This window comes from Pezoporus occidentalis, unplaced genomic scaffold (genome assembly GCF_034315485.1).
Source record: "Pezoporus occidentalis ecotype Australia unplaced genomic scaffold, CSIRO_AGI_Poc_V1 ctg109, whole genome shotgun sequence".
In the NCBI taxonomy this organism is placed as follows: domain Eukaryota; kingdom Metazoa; phylum Chordata; class Aves; order Psittaciformes; family Psittacidae; genus Pezoporus; species Pezoporus occidentalis.
In genome coordinates this window covers 2727139-2745142 of record NW_026912875.1, presented here as the reverse complement: position 1 = coordinate 2745142, position 18004 = coordinate 2727139, and the positions used below count along the sequence as shown (strand labels likewise).

General features: G+C 35.1%; 1 protein-coding gene across 7 annotated transcripts in view; it reads right to left on the bottom strand.

Moving 5' to 3' along the window:
* AFG1L (AFG1 like ATPase) overlaps positions 1-18004 on the bottom strand; it is a 63075-nt gene that overhangs the window by 37546 nt on the left and 7525 nt on the right. For all 7 annotated transcript variants that reach the window (XR_009966043.1, XM_062625110.1, XM_062625121.1 and 4 more), the window contains exons 2-5: positions 15628-15851; positions 7530-7581; positions 6796-6897; positions 5300-5430 (exon numbers count right to left, since the gene is read on the bottom strand). Coding sequence is in view for 6 of the 7 variants with exons in the window: in XM_062625110.1 (XP_062481094.1) it covers positions 5300-5430; positions 6796-6897; positions 7530-7581; positions 15628-15851 (509 nt within the window). In the remaining variant the exon portion in view is untranslated. The remainder of the gene's footprint in view (positions 1-5299; positions 5431-6795; positions 6898-7529; positions 7582-15627; positions 15852-18004) is intronic.

Genomic DNA, 18004 nt, shown 5'->3' with positions numbered 1-18004 from the left:
AGTGGCTTTGTAGCTAGGAAAAACGCTTGTTAGTGAAAGCCATGGAGAAAGATTCTAATTATTGCTTGGTGAGAAAAAATAAAAGGGATAATTAATAAGCAGTGAATGCACCCCAGTCTTTCAAAACTTGCCCGCTCTTTATTGCGGAACTCCACCATTTCTTTACCAATTGCTAAATGATTCCATGTTAACTTCTATTATAAAACTACAGGTGGGAGACAGAGAAAACAGATCTAAACATTTAAGAGGCCTAATTAATTAAAAACAACATGAAAAAACAGAACACAGAAAGAAAATACACACCGGCTGTTTTACATTTCTATTACCTTTGAGGCAAAGGTTTGCAGAGGTGAATTTAAATGGTCATGGGACTTCAGAAAAAAAGACAAGTAGCCAACTATACATAATCAGCTGCTGTTGAAAATAGAATGATATGACATAGATACTATTGTGTGATTGTTGCAAAAAACAATTCAACAGATGGCCCATCACAAAAATAAGCAATTTCATTGTTCTTTTTAAGTGCCTTCTATTACTGTCCATGAATAATCAAAAGGCAGGCAGTCACTTCCAGCACAGTCAGCCTCTTCTAACCTTCAGGCACAAAACACGAAGGAAAAGGAAAAAAAAATAAAAATGGGTGTGACAAGTGATACTGGGGGGGGAGGGGAAGGAGAGAATAAGATGACTAAAAATCAGCCATGAAGTGAAATTTCTTTCAATATCTAAGTTTAGCTTAAAGAACCTGCTTTACAGTACCAAGAAATTAAAAGAAACCAAAACCACTCGGTACTAATGAAAATATAAATAAATAAATAAATAAATACATACATACAATCTCTGAAAATCCCATTGTTACAACAGCAACTTACATTTTACAGGAGTTCACCGGCTGAGATCAGCAACATTAAGTAAGCCATTTCTATTACTGTTACACTTGTTTCACCCGCATTCCCTCTGGCTATTATCTAGACACTTGTTGCATTTTGACTTACCAAAACAGACCCCAGTTCTGTGGAAATAAAACACTGGTGGCATCCTGAGAGCTATATACACTCATTACCGAACACACTGACAGGCTGCTATGCTTTCACCAGTTTACATGTGTATGTTGCGATAGTAATACACCTACAGGAAGACTATTTAACCCAGTGTAATTTTTAACCCTACTCCCCATTTCTAAATGATCTTTTTGGGCAGCAGAAAAAGCATAAATTAATTCTACACTAAAGACAGTAAAAGACTTGGGTTAAATTTGACAGCTAGTTTGGAAGCAATAATGTTCATAAGGAACTATATGTAAACACCTGTTCATGCAAAGATTTCTTCCAATTAGTTCCATGGAATAAATTAATATGGATTATATTTTCTTTTTCAAAACCAAACTTTTACACAACCAGTAACACACCCCTCAAATTTGCACATCTGTGATCAGATCCAACATTCCAAAAAGCATGTCATAGTTCACTATTATAGTGTATGTCTAATATATCTGCTTATAATTTAATTCTTCTGAATGCTAAAATTTAGAACTCCCCCTGTTCCTAAAAAACAAGACACACAGGGAATCAGTATACAGGCGCACTGTAGGGGTAACCAGATTTCTTGTATCACAAAGAAAAGCTAATAACCAGGTTCTAAAAATTTACTCTGCAAACTATGCTGTTCAAAACTTTTTTGTTTAAAAATCCTATAAAGCATGCTACCCTTAGAAAATAGGTAGGGAAAGAATATTAGTCCTCACATGAAAGAAAAGCATTAATAACATTCTCTTATTAACTAGAACTGCAACTTGATGTGGAATTCTGATGTTTTCAATGTCATTAAAAAAAAAACAAAATTCTCCAAAGTTACATCAAAAAGCCAGAGCCATTTTCAGACCTGGGATCCAAATATGAGCTCTTGTTTCTCATACAGCTTGGGAAAGACAGAAAATTTCTACAAAGTAAAGAAGGTAGAAGACAGTAACTAAAGTATTGTCATTTCTCATGTTTTTTACTGTATCCAGCATTCATTACAAGACAGAATAAAAGCAGAGGCTACAAATTACCAATAAAGAGAGCCTGCTAATGGAGAGAATGGAGACATTTCATTAGCATTTAAGAGAAAAGATTTTTCTGACCTAGTGCTGCTTTCCCATTATGACTCATGTTAAAAAAAAAAAGGAAAAAATAATTAAAAAATAAAAAAGTGAAAAACCCACTAGACTAATAGTTAATTTACATGTGTAAGTGCCTGAGACTCAGTCAGCCACTGATTGGTACAGATCCACGCAATGAATGACAAACATGAGCATGTATTACAAGCAATTAGTATTAGCACAAAAATAAGAGACTAATTTTTATTAGAATCTTTTAATAGCATGCAGGTTAGTAAAAACTCCCTAAATTGTAATTTGCTTTAAGTCTAAGTGGTACTGATGATATATAAAGACTTAGACTGTATATCCTTCAGCATACCAAAAAGTAGGGATTCTGTTTTCATTATCAATAAAACGAACACAGGGTAGAGTCACACACTGAAATTAGAGCTTCTAATTATCTGTGTATAGTTATTTGATAGCTAAACAATAACTAGGCCAACCTCTGTGTTCTGAAAACTTAAAATTAGAATTAAAAATGGCTTAAATTCTATGGTTTTTTTTTCTACAAAATGAGGACACATTTTTAGAATGGCATAAGACTTTTTGATTTAAAAAAATACTTTCATATTTACAATAAACTGTATGGCAAAGATCAGTAACAAGTAGCAATGCTTTAATAATGTGACAGCCTGTGGGTTAGGCAAATGCTGACAAAATACCTGCTTCAGAAAGGACAAACTCAAAAGCTTAGTGCCATCCCACAGTATTTGCAGAAAGAAACACTTCAGAAATATTTGGGTGGGGTTTTAATACAACATTTTGGAAAACAAAACACTACTTTTAAAACTACCAAAACATCTTTCTATGGCAATTCACCAAATCTCCACTTGTTCAACAGTCCTCCAGACTTCACAAGAAGATTCACTTCAGAGTACTTCTGTTTAGCTTTAGCCCACTGTCAAAGAGGAATGTGCAACCTCAGCAATGCTTTTGTCTTCTGAAGTTCTGCATTCTGTTTCCTCTGGAATATGAACATTAACAATACTCTCTGCTGTCCCTGTCACAGTATCATTCATCCATGTGTCTGATCTCAAGACAAACAAACAAACTGATGTTTTCAGCTTTTTTTTTTTTTTCCAAACAGGTACTTAAAAGCAGCCTGAAGGGTTTAAAGCAAATCTCAATCATTTTCTGACCTGCCCTCTACACAAGTGTTTTGTCGAAGTCATAGAGACACAGCTTGATTCCCACCTGTCAAAACAGCAGCTTAGTCTGCAAGTTAAAGCAGTGATGTTCTGAGTCTCCAACTCCTTACAGTTTTCTTTTAATCTAATTCTTTAAATCTGAGTACTGAATATTGCAGTGAAACGTAGCCATTATCTCCATGGGGGAAATGAGCTGCAAACGTCCTGAATTAGATTCGGCTCCTTATTATCAATGTTAACTGTGCAACCATGTGAGCTGGTTTTCCAGTCACTGCACTACCTTATGGCTATTTACACAGAAAGCTTCCCAGAAAGCAGAAAGAATCCCAAATTCAGTGCTTTCTGCAAAATTTCAGAAAGCTGGGACTGCTCTTCAGCAGGCAAAGCCTGCATAGCATTCCATGCTACAGAAAACCTGTCAAGAAATTTAGCTGTTCAGAAATCCGTTAATTTAGAACATTATTACACCCAGAACAAGTAGATTTTAAATATTCACATAAGAATACTAAGTCTAAGATACATATTTTAGAGAACAGTTCTTTTTCAGCTGTGTGACACATGCAAAAAACCAGGCGATTTTTACAACTGAAGTGACTGATGTACCTCAAGCAAGTCAGCAGAGGGAGCAGGCAACCAATTTGGAATCACAAAATACCAGAGCCTCTTCCCCTTAAAATGTAGGCACATGACAGTCTGGAGACACAGCAACACCAGGGAAGGAAAGCAGCGGGCATTTATACATAAAACTAGGTACCTACACTAACACATGGTACAGCAAAGATGCCTCCATCTACCACCTGAATATCTGATGTCATGACAGTTAACACTCTTCCCTGCCCTCTCCAAACTTTCCTATTTCTTTGCAGCGTAAATACAATGGTCTCTGTAGTTAGATTTTAATCTGCAAATTTTGGAAGCCTGGCATTCATATTCAGTAGATAAAGTACAATTTAAATGATCAAGCATCTCCTCACAATCTGAAACCTTAGATCAAAGGACTACCCCTTTGTTGAAAAACACAGGAGTCACTTGAAACAAGAATACCTACTTCTTTACAGCTATAAAAATCCTCATCATGGGAGCTGATCATAAAATGGTTATTTTCTCAGGTGCACAGGCATGTAAAATAATAGCTAGGAGATATAAATTGCTCTGCCCATTTCAGTAATGTATTAATTTAATAGCATAACACAGACGATTCACAGTTGGTGATTTGAGAACTAGCACAGGTCTGGTTTTATCTTGCTCTGCATTTTCTCTCTGAATTAAAAAAACATTTCAGCTGATGAGTGATACCTAATATCTCTTTAACCTCTCTCCTAAAAATTTTATAAAGCAATTTTTACACCTAAATTTGTGACATGCCCTTATAACACAATTCAAAAAATGCTGTGCAAAACAAATAAAAAGAAAAACAGCTTGGGCAAAGATCATTTTATGAGTTTATTTTTAAACTTCACATGTAATTCAATAAAAGTCTCTTACAATGTTAGCTATGTTGATATAATCTGGCACTGCCATGCCAAAGGCTCCAATGAATCTAGGAAAGAATTTAGACTGAATTTGACATTTTATTCCCGCATCCTTAATCACACTGAGACAATTTTGTTGCACTATATGAACTACAGCAAAGACCAGACATGCCGAGCAAGTATCGGGCAGCTACTTCCCTGGGCACCGTACAGGCTGAGTACAGGATGATGGTTCCTGTCCTGGAATACTCATAAGCCTCTCACCAAACTCTAATACCCACTTGTATGACCAGTAAGTAGACGGGTAAACGAAAGCACTATGAGGGCACTTATACCACCAATTTACATCTTATCTCCTGGAAAAAAAAAACCAACCAAATAAACCAACACCATCTTCAAAACTGTGAAGTGACTTCTATAGTTCACTACTGGTCAGTGATTCAAATACCATATTAGCAGTAACAAGTGTCATATTTTAAGCTCAAAAGTAATTTTATGAAGTTTCCCTCGAAGTGAAGGAACAACCTCTGATTTCTTACCTGAAATTCATCAAAACATAAAAGAGCAGCCTCTTCACTTATCTCCTCTGCTACTGGAGCAATTGGGTCATATGATTTGGCCATAAATCCTGCTTTTCTTTTTGGCAAGCTCTGCTTAAGGCGATGTATTCCTGAATTAATAAAACAGACAAATATTTCTTATTTCATTTTCTGAGGCAGGGAAAAAAAAATTATTTAGCTGCTAAATAAAAAGTAGCCTAGTCCAGTAAAAATAGGAATGCTTCAAATTTAGGCCAATTCCAAGAGAAGAAAACAGTCTTCAACCACAACCAGGTAACAATTAAAAGGTCACGTAATCCTGTGATTTGTATTTTCTTCTTTAGAAGAATATGAAACAAAAAACAAAGAACCTTTTTATGCTATACTTCATCTTTTAAAAACTGATATAAATTACAGTTTTATCTTGCCCCAATTCATGACCTTAGTTTCAGTTTCACTTTGTAATTTGGCATCTTCTGTATTAACTTTCTCTCAGTGAAGAACCCTTACAGTGTTTACAAATCAATGGCACAGCTCTGTGCACTGCATGCTCTGAAGATATACTTAGAATGCATTCAGTTAAAAAACACTCAGACATAGCAACACAGTTATAATGTAAAGAAGATAATACTGGCACAAAGTATGATTATTACATCCATACTTCACTGTCTCACGGATTGTATTCCATCTGATTATAAACAAACATTTGGAAAACAAAGATCCTGCACTAAGAAGCTACCTTTATTAAGATTAAGCATAAATGACAAGAAATGGAAACAGAAAATCTCAACAGTAATCCAACAATGATATTAAAGTGGGCACTAAATGTGGCAGAAGTTGTTTACACTTCCCAAGAAAAATGTAACTGTCACAACACCTCTAAATTACAGCATTATTTAACAATTTCACAGCATTTTAAAGTCAGAGAATTTAAAGAGCCAAATTTTAAAATATCTCAGTCAAAATGAAGCACCTTATTCACCTTGCCAGAAATTTTTCCTGAAACTAAAGATGAACTTCCTTCGACTATTTTTCCCTCTAAATTACTGATAGTATTACTAAGTTTGCCAACCAGAACAGCTCTCATTCACCCGTGCATTTACACCTGATTTAGTTACTGCTTATTCAAAATGCTGACTGAATTTAACCTTTACTGTTTCAGTTTTAGCAATTGCCTTCTTTGGATTGCATGGAAGCTAACTGGTAACTGGAAAACTTTTAGTTAAGGTTTTAATCCTAAATATACACACAAATTTTCTATACAATCAAGTATAAAGAAATCTTTAAGAAAAGATACTTGAGAAATAATATGCAATTAATATCTACTCTGATGTAACAGACAATGCTAAAATCCTTCAATTTCTCTATTTTTTACTTTTTTTGCTTAAATACTTAAATAAAGTTATGATGATTAATATGAATATGAGAATGAGACATACTTTTTTATAAATACTGTATTTCATAAAATTCTCATAAATACCTGTGTCTGCACTTACTCTGATGTACATCTAGCATGAAGCCATGAAAATGGACTCTCTTTTTCTTTTCTATTTCTAAGTGAGAATAGAACATGTCCATCACCATTGTCTTTCCTGTGCCTTCAAATAAAAAACAATCAAAAAAGAAAAACCCCAACAGGTAGTCAATTTAAGAACAGTATGTACTGATTACAATAATGATTGTTCATTAGCTTTGAACTAATGAAATTATACACTTCTACAGAATAAAGTACAAGCCCAGACTGTTTGTGAAGAACAGTTATATTTTCTGTTCAAAAACTTGGAACAACTTCATTTTTCTTTTTCTGTTTTAAAACTTTGATCCATAAAGAGATAGCCCAAAGGTCACACAAAAGGCTCCGTACACATCTAGGAAACAGCCTTAGTATTTTCTTCTGAAATGCCAGTATGTTTTAATGCTGAACTGTTGCAATTAGAATATATAAATTCTCTCAGTGGCCCCCTCAATCACTTACCAAATTGTTATATTGCATTCTTAAATATTAGTAAAGCTGAAAAAAAATACATGCAGTAACACAGTCAAATCCAACAGTTTACAGCATCAGAGCGTAACTGTATGAAATAACATCATAATGTGGAAGAACACTAATCCTGGAAAATTTCATTAAAGCAATAATGCTACATAAGCATAAAGCTTTTAGACACTTCAGAAATTGAATAAACATGCATTTCAAGAAAATTCTATTGGAACTAATGAAACTGAAACTTACCAACATCTCCATAGACATAAAGACCTTTTGGGGGGGTGTTTTTTGCAAAGAACTGGAAATAGAGAGGAAAAAGAATAAATATGAATATGGCATAAAATAAAAGCAAGGACATTGCTGTGGGGAAAAAAAAAAGTAGCTACACTTAACTACCAAAGTAGCACTGGCTAGCAAAGCATAACCTTGAATAAATCATCAGCTCAGGACTGGTAAGCAATCTGAACATTATATTTGTGCAAATTCTATAAAAGAAGCCAAACACACACGCAGGGGCTGGGTTGGGTTTGTTTTGTTCAGGTCATTGTTGAAATATCCCCATCCCCAGTCCTAGCACATACGCCTTTTACTGCAACACATATAAAAAGATTAAATGTATCCAATACATCATCAATCATCAAAACAAATCCTTTTCCTCATGAAGCCATTTGAGCAGTCAGGCCTAGAAAACAGGATAGAAAATCAAGCAGTATTGTAGTATTCATAGATACATACACTATACAGTTATTAATACAGCTCTTTTTAAGATATAAACCATTAGGAATTAGAAAATCACTATTGCAAAGCCGGTGCGCATTGTAGGTCCCTTTTCTCTCCACTCTGAATCTTAAATGCAGAATTATCTCTAGTTTAAACATGATTAAAATCAATGGAGTCACAATAAAAATATGTACCTAATTTATTAATTTCTGAGTTATGTTTATCTTGAATGAATACTGCTTAAGAATTTTTAGTCTCTTAATATGACTCAGGACATACATTATGACACCTGTTGGTTTGTTCTATTTTATTCAAACTTGTATTTTTATAGCAAAACTTGAAATAACATCAAGACTTTACATTTGAAACAGTCCACCCCCACCCCAGTACTGTGTATAGCCACTTCCAAGTATAATTCTAATAAGAAACAGCTTCTAAAAAACTGGAAATCTTAACAAAAGTCTCATCAAATCCATGAAAGCAAATAGATACCCACAAAAAGCACTGCAGAAGAGTATGTGGTTGTTTTAAAGTGCTCCACTTTCAGAGTTCTATGAGCTGAGCCAAAACAGAGGAAAATTAAAATTGCAGCTCTGTGGTCTCATTTGGAGCTGGGTAATTGCTAAACAACTTGAATCTAAAGCACTTTTCAAAATACAGTGCCATGTTAAAGAAATGGGAGAGTCAGTAGCAAAACACCAATTAAACATGAAAGAAAATATATGACCAAAGGTAGAAGGATATTTAATACCAGTTTATTCAGAAAATACGTAAGCATAGCTGTTATATAAGACCCACTTACAGATTTAATTTAGAGTTATATTGGTTGGATCATCAAAAATCTGTGTCATCAATCTGTGGCTGAACAGGGATTCAGAATGTCTGAAACCATTCCATTAATAGACAAGGCTGCAACTATTTGCTAGTGCTCCAAAAGCACTGCAAGGCAACTTGACAAAACATTTTTCAGTGGGTACTTTTTTAAGAGTTTGCACTCATTAAAACTACTGATGCTCAAAGTTACACAGAGAAGAAAAGAAAAATAGAAAAATATTAAAATGAGATGTTTGCAAGAATTTATTTCTTTTTAAATTGAGACTAACAATCATTATAACAAGACTACCACATTAAAGGTATTACCTAAAAACACTGTATATTAATGTGATTTGCAGTTTCACAAGGAATGACAATAAAACTGGAAAACAAATCAATGTTTAGATTACTGCTTTACCTCTCTTTGTAGAAGTTATAGAACCAGAACAAGTATTAATGCCTCCATTTTTACACTATTTTATTAATTGCAAAGTGTTTATTAATTAAATTTAACCATCTTGACTTTTGCCTTTTTACGCATATTTTATTACTCCATTTCTAGAAAACGTGCTACAGAAAAAGTGGGTTTTTTCTGTTTAAAGGAAACAATTACAATGTCTGATTTCTGTAACAGTCAACTTCTGGTTGATTTAATAAATTGATTATTTTTTTTTTCCTGTGAAGACAGCAATTTTTGAGAGATATTTGTTGGTAAAAATAAATGGATGGATACAGTGGCAGACCCAAACAAACTTGCTGAAGCTGATCATTTCCAAACACAAATCAAATGCCAGAAAAACTCTTACCCTCTTTGAGCAACTAAAAAAGTTTGTTTTACATGTACTTCTGTCAGAAGTGACACTGTTGACACCTTTAGATACGCACTTCCTAAATCCTGTCAGGTATAACACTAACTATTTCTAATTTTGGGTTGTTTTTTGTTTTGATGGAGGTTTTTTTATGTTGGTTGGTTGGTTTTGGTTTTGGTTTTAAAAATAATTAATTTTAAAAAGTAAACTCCATCAGTGGATTTTTAATACTGAAACTCAGACATCCTACCAGTTTCAACCTATTCTGCAGGATTATAAAATGGATTATTTACTATTATTTATTTTTTAATTGTTCTCATGCATCTTCTGAAGCCTGAAAGTTGCATAAGAAAAAGAGCAACTTTCACTAGGATTTCTGATAAAATCCAGACAATGCCCTTGGTTCAACTTACAGCACAGCAAGCAGTCAAGAAAGTCCATGGTACGTGGGGGTGAAGAAAGCAGATGACTGATCTTGGTTTCACTGAAACACTCCAAAAGAAGAAAGTGGGGGGAGATCTAACACAGAAGATCCTCCAGTTACCCTAAAATAAGGCCAAACTTACTTATTTCAGGGAGGGAAGGGATGAAAGTGGAAGATGTAGGAAGACAAACTAAATAAATGAGCTCCTCCTTGCTCCTCACTTCCATGTTATCCTAAGGTGTATTTGGAGCCTCAGGATAACAATGTTCAATGGGTTCACAACAGATTTGCTTTTGCAACAATGGTAAGATTTTAAGATGCTAAAGCTAATACTTGAAATGTACAAAAGATATTAAAGAATGCACAAAAATTCTGTTTGAAGGGGAAAATTCTGAAATCCTTATATGTGTATTTTGAACGGTCACCACATCCTTTCAAATGAGGGCACCACCACACATGTAAAATCCCTTGAGCCTTCCAAGTTTCTTAATTCCTGTAACATTTTTTATCCCACAATAATTTAAGACAGCGTAACTTAAGTGCTTCAGCAAGTTTCATTATCATCAGGACATGCTACATACAGCAGGAGCTCTTTTACAGATCAGTTGACTTGCACACTTTTCTTTGAAAATCATTCATGTGCTAAAACATTTACAATTCCACAAGTTGATACACACACAAGTGTCCCCAGATTCACAGAATTCTCTCCTCTACTATCAAAATGTTTTTGCACACTTCTGTTTCAAAACTGCATGTCGTGCTTTGATTCTACTGCATCAGATTTTTTTTTTTTATTTAAACTGCACTTTAATCATTCAATATCTTACCTCATCTAAGGAATTATATTGGTCAAAATATCTCCTTCATTCTGACAACTTCTTATTCTTTACTAAATATATTTAACAATGTGCAGTGTTTTCCCACCTTCTCCCATGCTCACTACCTCAGACACCAGAAGCAAGCAACTCATTTCCTGGAAACATTTACACTTTGATTTGAAAAACTTTCAATTAAAAACACATATCAATACTAAGATGGTTAATTAAAATAAGCAAAATTCAAGAGACGAGCCTCCAAACAGCAGATATTTTTTTTTTTAACACTAACAAAACTGCCTCTTTTTCCCACTTTTCAGGCCTCCTTTTTGGTTGCTGTTGTAGCTGAAGACATTTTCAAGGTCTTGAATGGTGTTTACTATTGTTCATACCGCTTTTGAAAACATGACCTCACTTATAATTGAGCTTATTTCAAGTCATTAGTACAGCAACTCAACAACTCTTAAGATGTCCCAATTGGTATTATTTTGAAAAGCTAGAGATCTGAAATGACTATGCAAACTCTTTTAGCCTTGAACTTCAATTCAGAGGATCTCAAAATATCTCAATATAAAAGGCCATGCTTTCACCAAGCTCAAGATCAAAGTCATTGTTCAAATTTCAGTAATTCTGAAAAACAGAAGCCTACTTGGTTTGCAGCAATTGTTTTGTTTGACTAATTTTTGACTAATTGTTTTTTCTACTCAAATTCATCCTATGCTGATGCCCCAGAAAATCTACATCATAAAAAAACAGAGAGTTTTACTATCATAAAGGAAACGGCTGGTGTGGTGTCATCCCTGTCATATCCTGTCCCGTCCTGCCCCAGACTACTGATTACAGAGAGCTTTGCCCTGGGAGGTAATGCAAGTCTCTTACACAAACACTGAAATGTTTCCATTTTACCTGATAAAAGTATTTGTTCCCTAATCCTACTTCTACCATATTTTTATTGAATAAAACTATTTAGATAGAAAGTGACAAATTAAGAACAGAACTAAAACGAAAGCAGACCATTCTTGTAATAGTTCAGAAATTTCTATTTCTGGAATAACTATTACTTAGGAAGAGGCTTCTGCAAATGTATCATAAAAGAAATCAGGCAATAAAATAAGGAATATCAGACTACAGAAGAGGCTTTTCTCCCTTTTTCTTTCCCCTTTTCTTCACTGCAACTTCTCAACCACATTCTTTTCAGGTACAGAGCCAGGAAAAATAAGCATGCCTGAAATGCCAAGCACCACTATTTTTTTATTTCTAAAAAGCTGTCAGTAGATTCTTTTCAACGCAGGAGATTTTGTATTTAAATTAGGTTAACCAGGCTACTAGAAACCTGAAAAAGCAGAAAGTCAATCTACAAATTCTTATGTGTAACTGACTGAAGTGTTTGACTTATTTCCAAAAAATCCTTAAGTAATTTACATCAGGTTAATTTCGAGCTATTAAAACTCATTAAGTACAAAACATTAAGCAAAACCAATGTCAATCATTTTTTTCATAAAAACAATTGAACACCTATAGCATAAGGTTTATCTTTTACTTCCCAGCATATTCAAAGTTTCAAAGTAGCATGCCTTCATGGGAGGAGAGTTACAACACTACTCACTAATACAGGATATACCTGCACCCTGTTATCATTAGTACTTCCTGGAGATGCTTTGCTAATTACAGGAACTCCTTCCACTCAAAAGCCTACACAAATCCTGTTCAACCCAGGCCAGTTCCAGAGAGCACTACCCACCACCTCTTCTTGGCACAAAAAGCCTTTAGTTCTAATCTTCAAAACTGAACCAAGCCTGCAGCAGCATCCCTACCCTGAAAGTCTACCACAGCAAAACATATATTTTGCTTACTTAGAAAACTTGATAGATACAGATATATGATAAACATGATGCCACTGTCTACAGCTGATACAGTGCTAGATGCCTATGATTTTACCAAGTACCTAGTCACAGCTGTGACTGATTCTGGGAAAGACTTTCATTAAAGATGTTCATTACAACTTTGCTGAAGCAAAACTTGGCCTGTACTAAAATTTAAATGATGTTTATTTGGCTTCATTTCACATAAAGAGGGACTCTTGTTTGAAAGAGCAAATAACTTCCTCAAAGACATCAGAAGAGAAAAAATGGTTGCAACTTCTCCTTCATCATTAATCACAATTTGATTTAATTACACAAGCTAGCAGGCTTTAAAAGATTTACACAAATCTCACTGCTCTCCTCCTTTTCTGGGGTTTTGATACATGGCACAGCACTATAGTGTTCAACCTGGTTATCAGTCTTCTTAAGGTTTATACAGCGATATCAATCTGTAACAGAAAAACCTCAAAATGCAGTAACACTTATCTCAATAGCAAGTAGTTCTACAGCTGCTTCTCACAAAGTGTGGCATTAGTTCCCAGGTATTGGTGAGCTATGCAGCAATTTTTAAAGGCTGGTTTAAAAATAAAGCATGGAATTGAAGCAGTGTTAAATGAGAGCACCATTCTCAGAAAAGTGAGGAGCGCTTTAAAGAAACTAGGGACAAACATATTCTCAACCTAAAGAATGGCATTTGACTTCTCCCCTTAACAAAGTGTCAGTCTGGCTTTACTGCAATTAGCTGTGTTATACAGGGACAAAGTAGCATCACGATTTCCTAAATAGAATACGATTAGTATTTGTTCTCTGCAATAGAGACTTTCCTCCCTATTCATGCTTTGCAATCAAAGAAACAGTAAATAAAAAACCTACATAATGCTTTATCTACAAAGCTATTACTAGACAACTGCTCTAACAACTATAATGATTCAGGGCACTCCAGTTAACACAAGTCAGCTCTCAAAACTATTCTCAAAGACAGCACTCTTAGAACCGACTATCTATATGTCCAAAACAATTTACCAGAGAAGATCAAAATGCTCTAGCCTTTGATAGTAACACCAGCACCTTCATTGTAACTTTTTTTTCTAAAGAATGAAAACGAGTAAAGTCTGGCAGTATGTCCAAAAGATAATGCTTTTTCTCATACCAATGTTCTTTACTCCACTTCTTTTTTTCACGCCTTGAAGCCAAGATTATATATTATAATATAGCATAAAGGGCAGAGGACAGCATTTATGTAAACGGACAGAGTACCTCCATTTAGAGGCACTTGAGCCCTGTAGCTCTGGCTTTCATGATCTCATGCTTCATCATTTAGGCTTGCCATGCAAACAAAATACAGTATCTGTGCTAGGTATAGGACAATTTGGGGTTGTAATAGGAAATGTATGGGAAGGTAACAAGTTGAGTAGAGTTGTTTAGATTTATGCCCATGAGATGAGGTGTGTTGCATAACTGATGCTGAGAAAGGCTGACATGGAAATTTATAAGCAAGGCCTGTAGCTGACAGCATGCGTTGACTGTAAATGTGAAAATTACTCCTGATGAAAAATAAAAACAAAAGTGGGGCAAGAGAAAGAGAGAAAGAAAAAGGAAAACACCCAGTGGTGGACTGGGAAGAGCAATGACAGCTTCTGTACATCCTTCCCTTTCCCAGTGCAGACAGGGAAAGTAAAGATGACGAGGGCAATGAATATTTTGACATGCTTTTTTCTCAGCACTATACTTTTATTAGACTTAGTCGAACACCCTGTTCTTCTTGTTTCCCCTCACCATGTTCGCCATAAAATATTTATGCTGACTGGAGTGTTACTAAGGTGCGAATGAAGCATATTCACAGGTTATTCAGCTTCTGTGCACGTCTATAATTGAATAAAATTTACCAAGTAATGAAATGTCTTATCTGCTTTGCTGGGCACTGTGTTTGGTTTTCTGGGATATAAACTCAAATCTACAAAACAAGAGGCAAAGAAAGCTGAGGGTTGATTCTCACACCAGTTCTAGATGCTTCCCATGAGAACCTGTCATAACAATGCTATCAATATTTGCAGCTGCAAGGCCACAACAGCAACAATCTGAGAATAAAGGCATGAGGACAAGACATGAAAAATACTGCTACAGAGGCTCTGGAAAACGTTTCCTCAGCAGCTTCAGGGGAAAGTTACAGAGGTGCAACAGCAGGCTATCACCATGACTAATGCTAAGGCACTAGAGCTGCTAAGGCACTAGAGCTGCTAAGGCACTAGAGCTGCTAAGGCACTAGAGCTGCTAAGGCACTAGAGCTGCTAAGGCACTGAGCAAAACGGGTATGTCTTAATTTCTGTTAATCCATTGAAAAGGAGCTGTGATGTTCCCAAAAATACAACTGGGGTACAGATCACACCTCTGCCTTCTTTCCTTACCTCACCTGGAGACTAACAACACTGGAAAATACAGACTTTTTAAAAAACAGTCATATCTGATTGATATTATTATGTTTTGCAAAGCTAAAATTATTTAGACTCTGCTGGCTAATTTCATTTGTGGAAGATCTGTTAGAACACAAAACATTAGCATTCAGTACATGTAACCAAAATACATGTGTTATACACAGTCTAGTCCCTCTCTCCTGCAGAACAAATGACATTTTTTGAAAGGCAGGCAGTGGACATAAACTAAACCGTATCAGATTTTCTTACACAATTATTTCAATAATATTTAATGGGGTTACTTCTAGAGTGCCACTGGAATTTTACAAACCAAAAAAGGAAAGAACAGAGATCCAAACATGAAGAATGAGCTACCTGTAAAGACTCAGCTGCAATAATACGATCCATGTTAATTACAGAAATTTCTGCATTACAACCATATTCTTATGAGAAAATATAACTAAAAAAAAATTATCATTATAAACCTCACCTTTGAGAGAAGATTTTTTGAACTGATGCTGTAGCCTTTAAGGCTCTCATGCAACTTCTGCAGCTGCTGTACAACTCTTCTTTGATGCTCATCGTTCTTCAGCTCTTTTTGCTTAATCAGAAAGTCATAATGTTCTAAAGGTCCACTGCAAACCAATAAGGCTCTGGCATTAGCATCTGTAGGAGTACCATGGACTGTCTTCTCACCTGCCTGAGCTGCGTATGCTGCAAAATGAAAAGAAGGCAATTAATAGAAATGTTTTGAAAAGCACCCTTTTATATTCATAAATAACATACATTAACAGTTAAAGATGTATATATGTTACTTACCTATACAACCACTAAAGCACATTACCCTTTTTCACTAAATCAACTTCTAATTTCAGCAGTAAACACCACTAATAGCATGCTTTAACATTTATTTTTATTATTAACAAGCACATACACTAAAATGTCCAGCTGGAGTGTTGGTAAGATTTGGATCAGAAGTTGCAAGAGAAGTTTTGATCTTTTTTCTTTTTATTTTGTTGTTTTGGTTTTTTTTTCAAACTGGGACAAAACCACTAAAAAATTTCAAATTACGTTTCTCTGAACAGATTAATCTGTTAAACAGAGGTGGGCTAAACTACGCAAAAAATATTTAAAAGCCAGCAAACAGGAGAGCAAACAGGAATTCTGTAAGAAAGCTGAAATGAAAGAGTCAAAGAGCACACTAAGGCAGGCAATAGCTGTGAAGCCCCGAAATGCCACAGCCTGCTCTGCTGGCATTATCTTCTGCCTAGAAGATAAATTCTGCCCAAGGAGGAATTCTGTTTGCAAAAGAAAAAAAAAAAAACAGAACTACTGGACATAAAATAAAAGGAAAGAATATACAGGATTACAAAGAAGACTTGCTACATCAGTAAAAAGCTGCTTAATGCCTTCTTTGCTTCCACTGTCAAGAATTGTAACAAAATTTGTAGCAATGATAAAAGAAATAGATTTAAGTAGGAAAACCACGTATCATAGGCTACACAGTTAGGTATTTTGAACATTGTGAGATCTAAGGAAATTTATCCTTAAATGCTTTAGGCAAGTTTCCTAAGCAATACAACAGCCTCGAACAGCTTTCTCAGAGGCCTCACTGAGTGCAGGTGAGGTTCTAGAACACTAGGAAAAGGAAGCAATCTTCGTCTTTGAAAAGGAGAGAAAGGCAAATCCAGAAGTTCGTGGGTCAGTCCATACAACTTCTAAACACTCAAAAATACCAGAACAAGTACAAGCACTTTTTTCCTTTTTTTTTATGAAGCGCTTAACAAAATAACAATGTAACAAAAGGCAGCTCCTATGGAACAAAGCAACATCCGGTTTTCCTCTCTGGTCAGGTAACATGCTTAGGGGGTAGAAGAAAAAACAAATTAATTGCAGTAATACTTCTGTCATTGGGTCACACAGCATTCTCATACATAAAGTAGGAAAGTAAACTGCAAATGAAATTACTTTTAAGCAGATACAAAACTTCCATATTGCAAAAGATGGGTTTTCATTTATATCTTCCTGTTTCATTATCTGATCTGTAACTCGATGTTTTGTTATCTAAACTGTTACTTGATTTTTATTAGCTACCTTCTGAAATTTTTTAAGTGTTACACATAGCCAGAAGCATCTTCTATCTCTATGTAGTGTTCCAGATATGACTATAGAAGAGCACAGTGTCAATTCATTGTCCACTTAGTCTTACAAAACAGTGTAAAACTACAGACATGCATTTATCCATAACTTTCTCACCTTCATGGTGCAGGACAGTGCTAGATGCTACCACATTTAGCCTGACACCCCCTGCTTCTCTAAAAGCTGCCACCAGGTTGTAACTTTTTCTTAAATTCCTGTTCCTAAAACATATACATTTCAGTGTAATCTCACTTTATTTCAAATAATAAAATCAGCTGCTTGTATTTGCGTTTCTGCTTACCTATGCAAGGGTCACAGACAAAGCTGCCATGAAGACCCACTGTGATACACACAAAAAAGTCCTCCTTTAGAGAAATACAAGGGGAAAAACTCCCCAAAGAAAAAAAAAATTAAAAAATCTTAATGTATAAATACCCAATGAAAATTCCAACCTAAATTATAAAAATTTCCTTTACAATGGGGAGCTTCAGTCACCTTCAGTACACTGGCATTAGTTTACTACTGCAAAGATAAGTACCTACATAAAAATATTAAAAGTGTTCTTAATGCCAAAGACCTTCTGCTTGAGAAAAGAGCAGTAAATTGGAAAACTAATCAGTATGTTGTCTGGTTTTCCTACTGCCACTTAGAAGTGATGTCTGATATGACACAGGAAAACGGCATGCGAGTTTCAATGACACCACTTATGAAAGCAAGAATCACAGCTG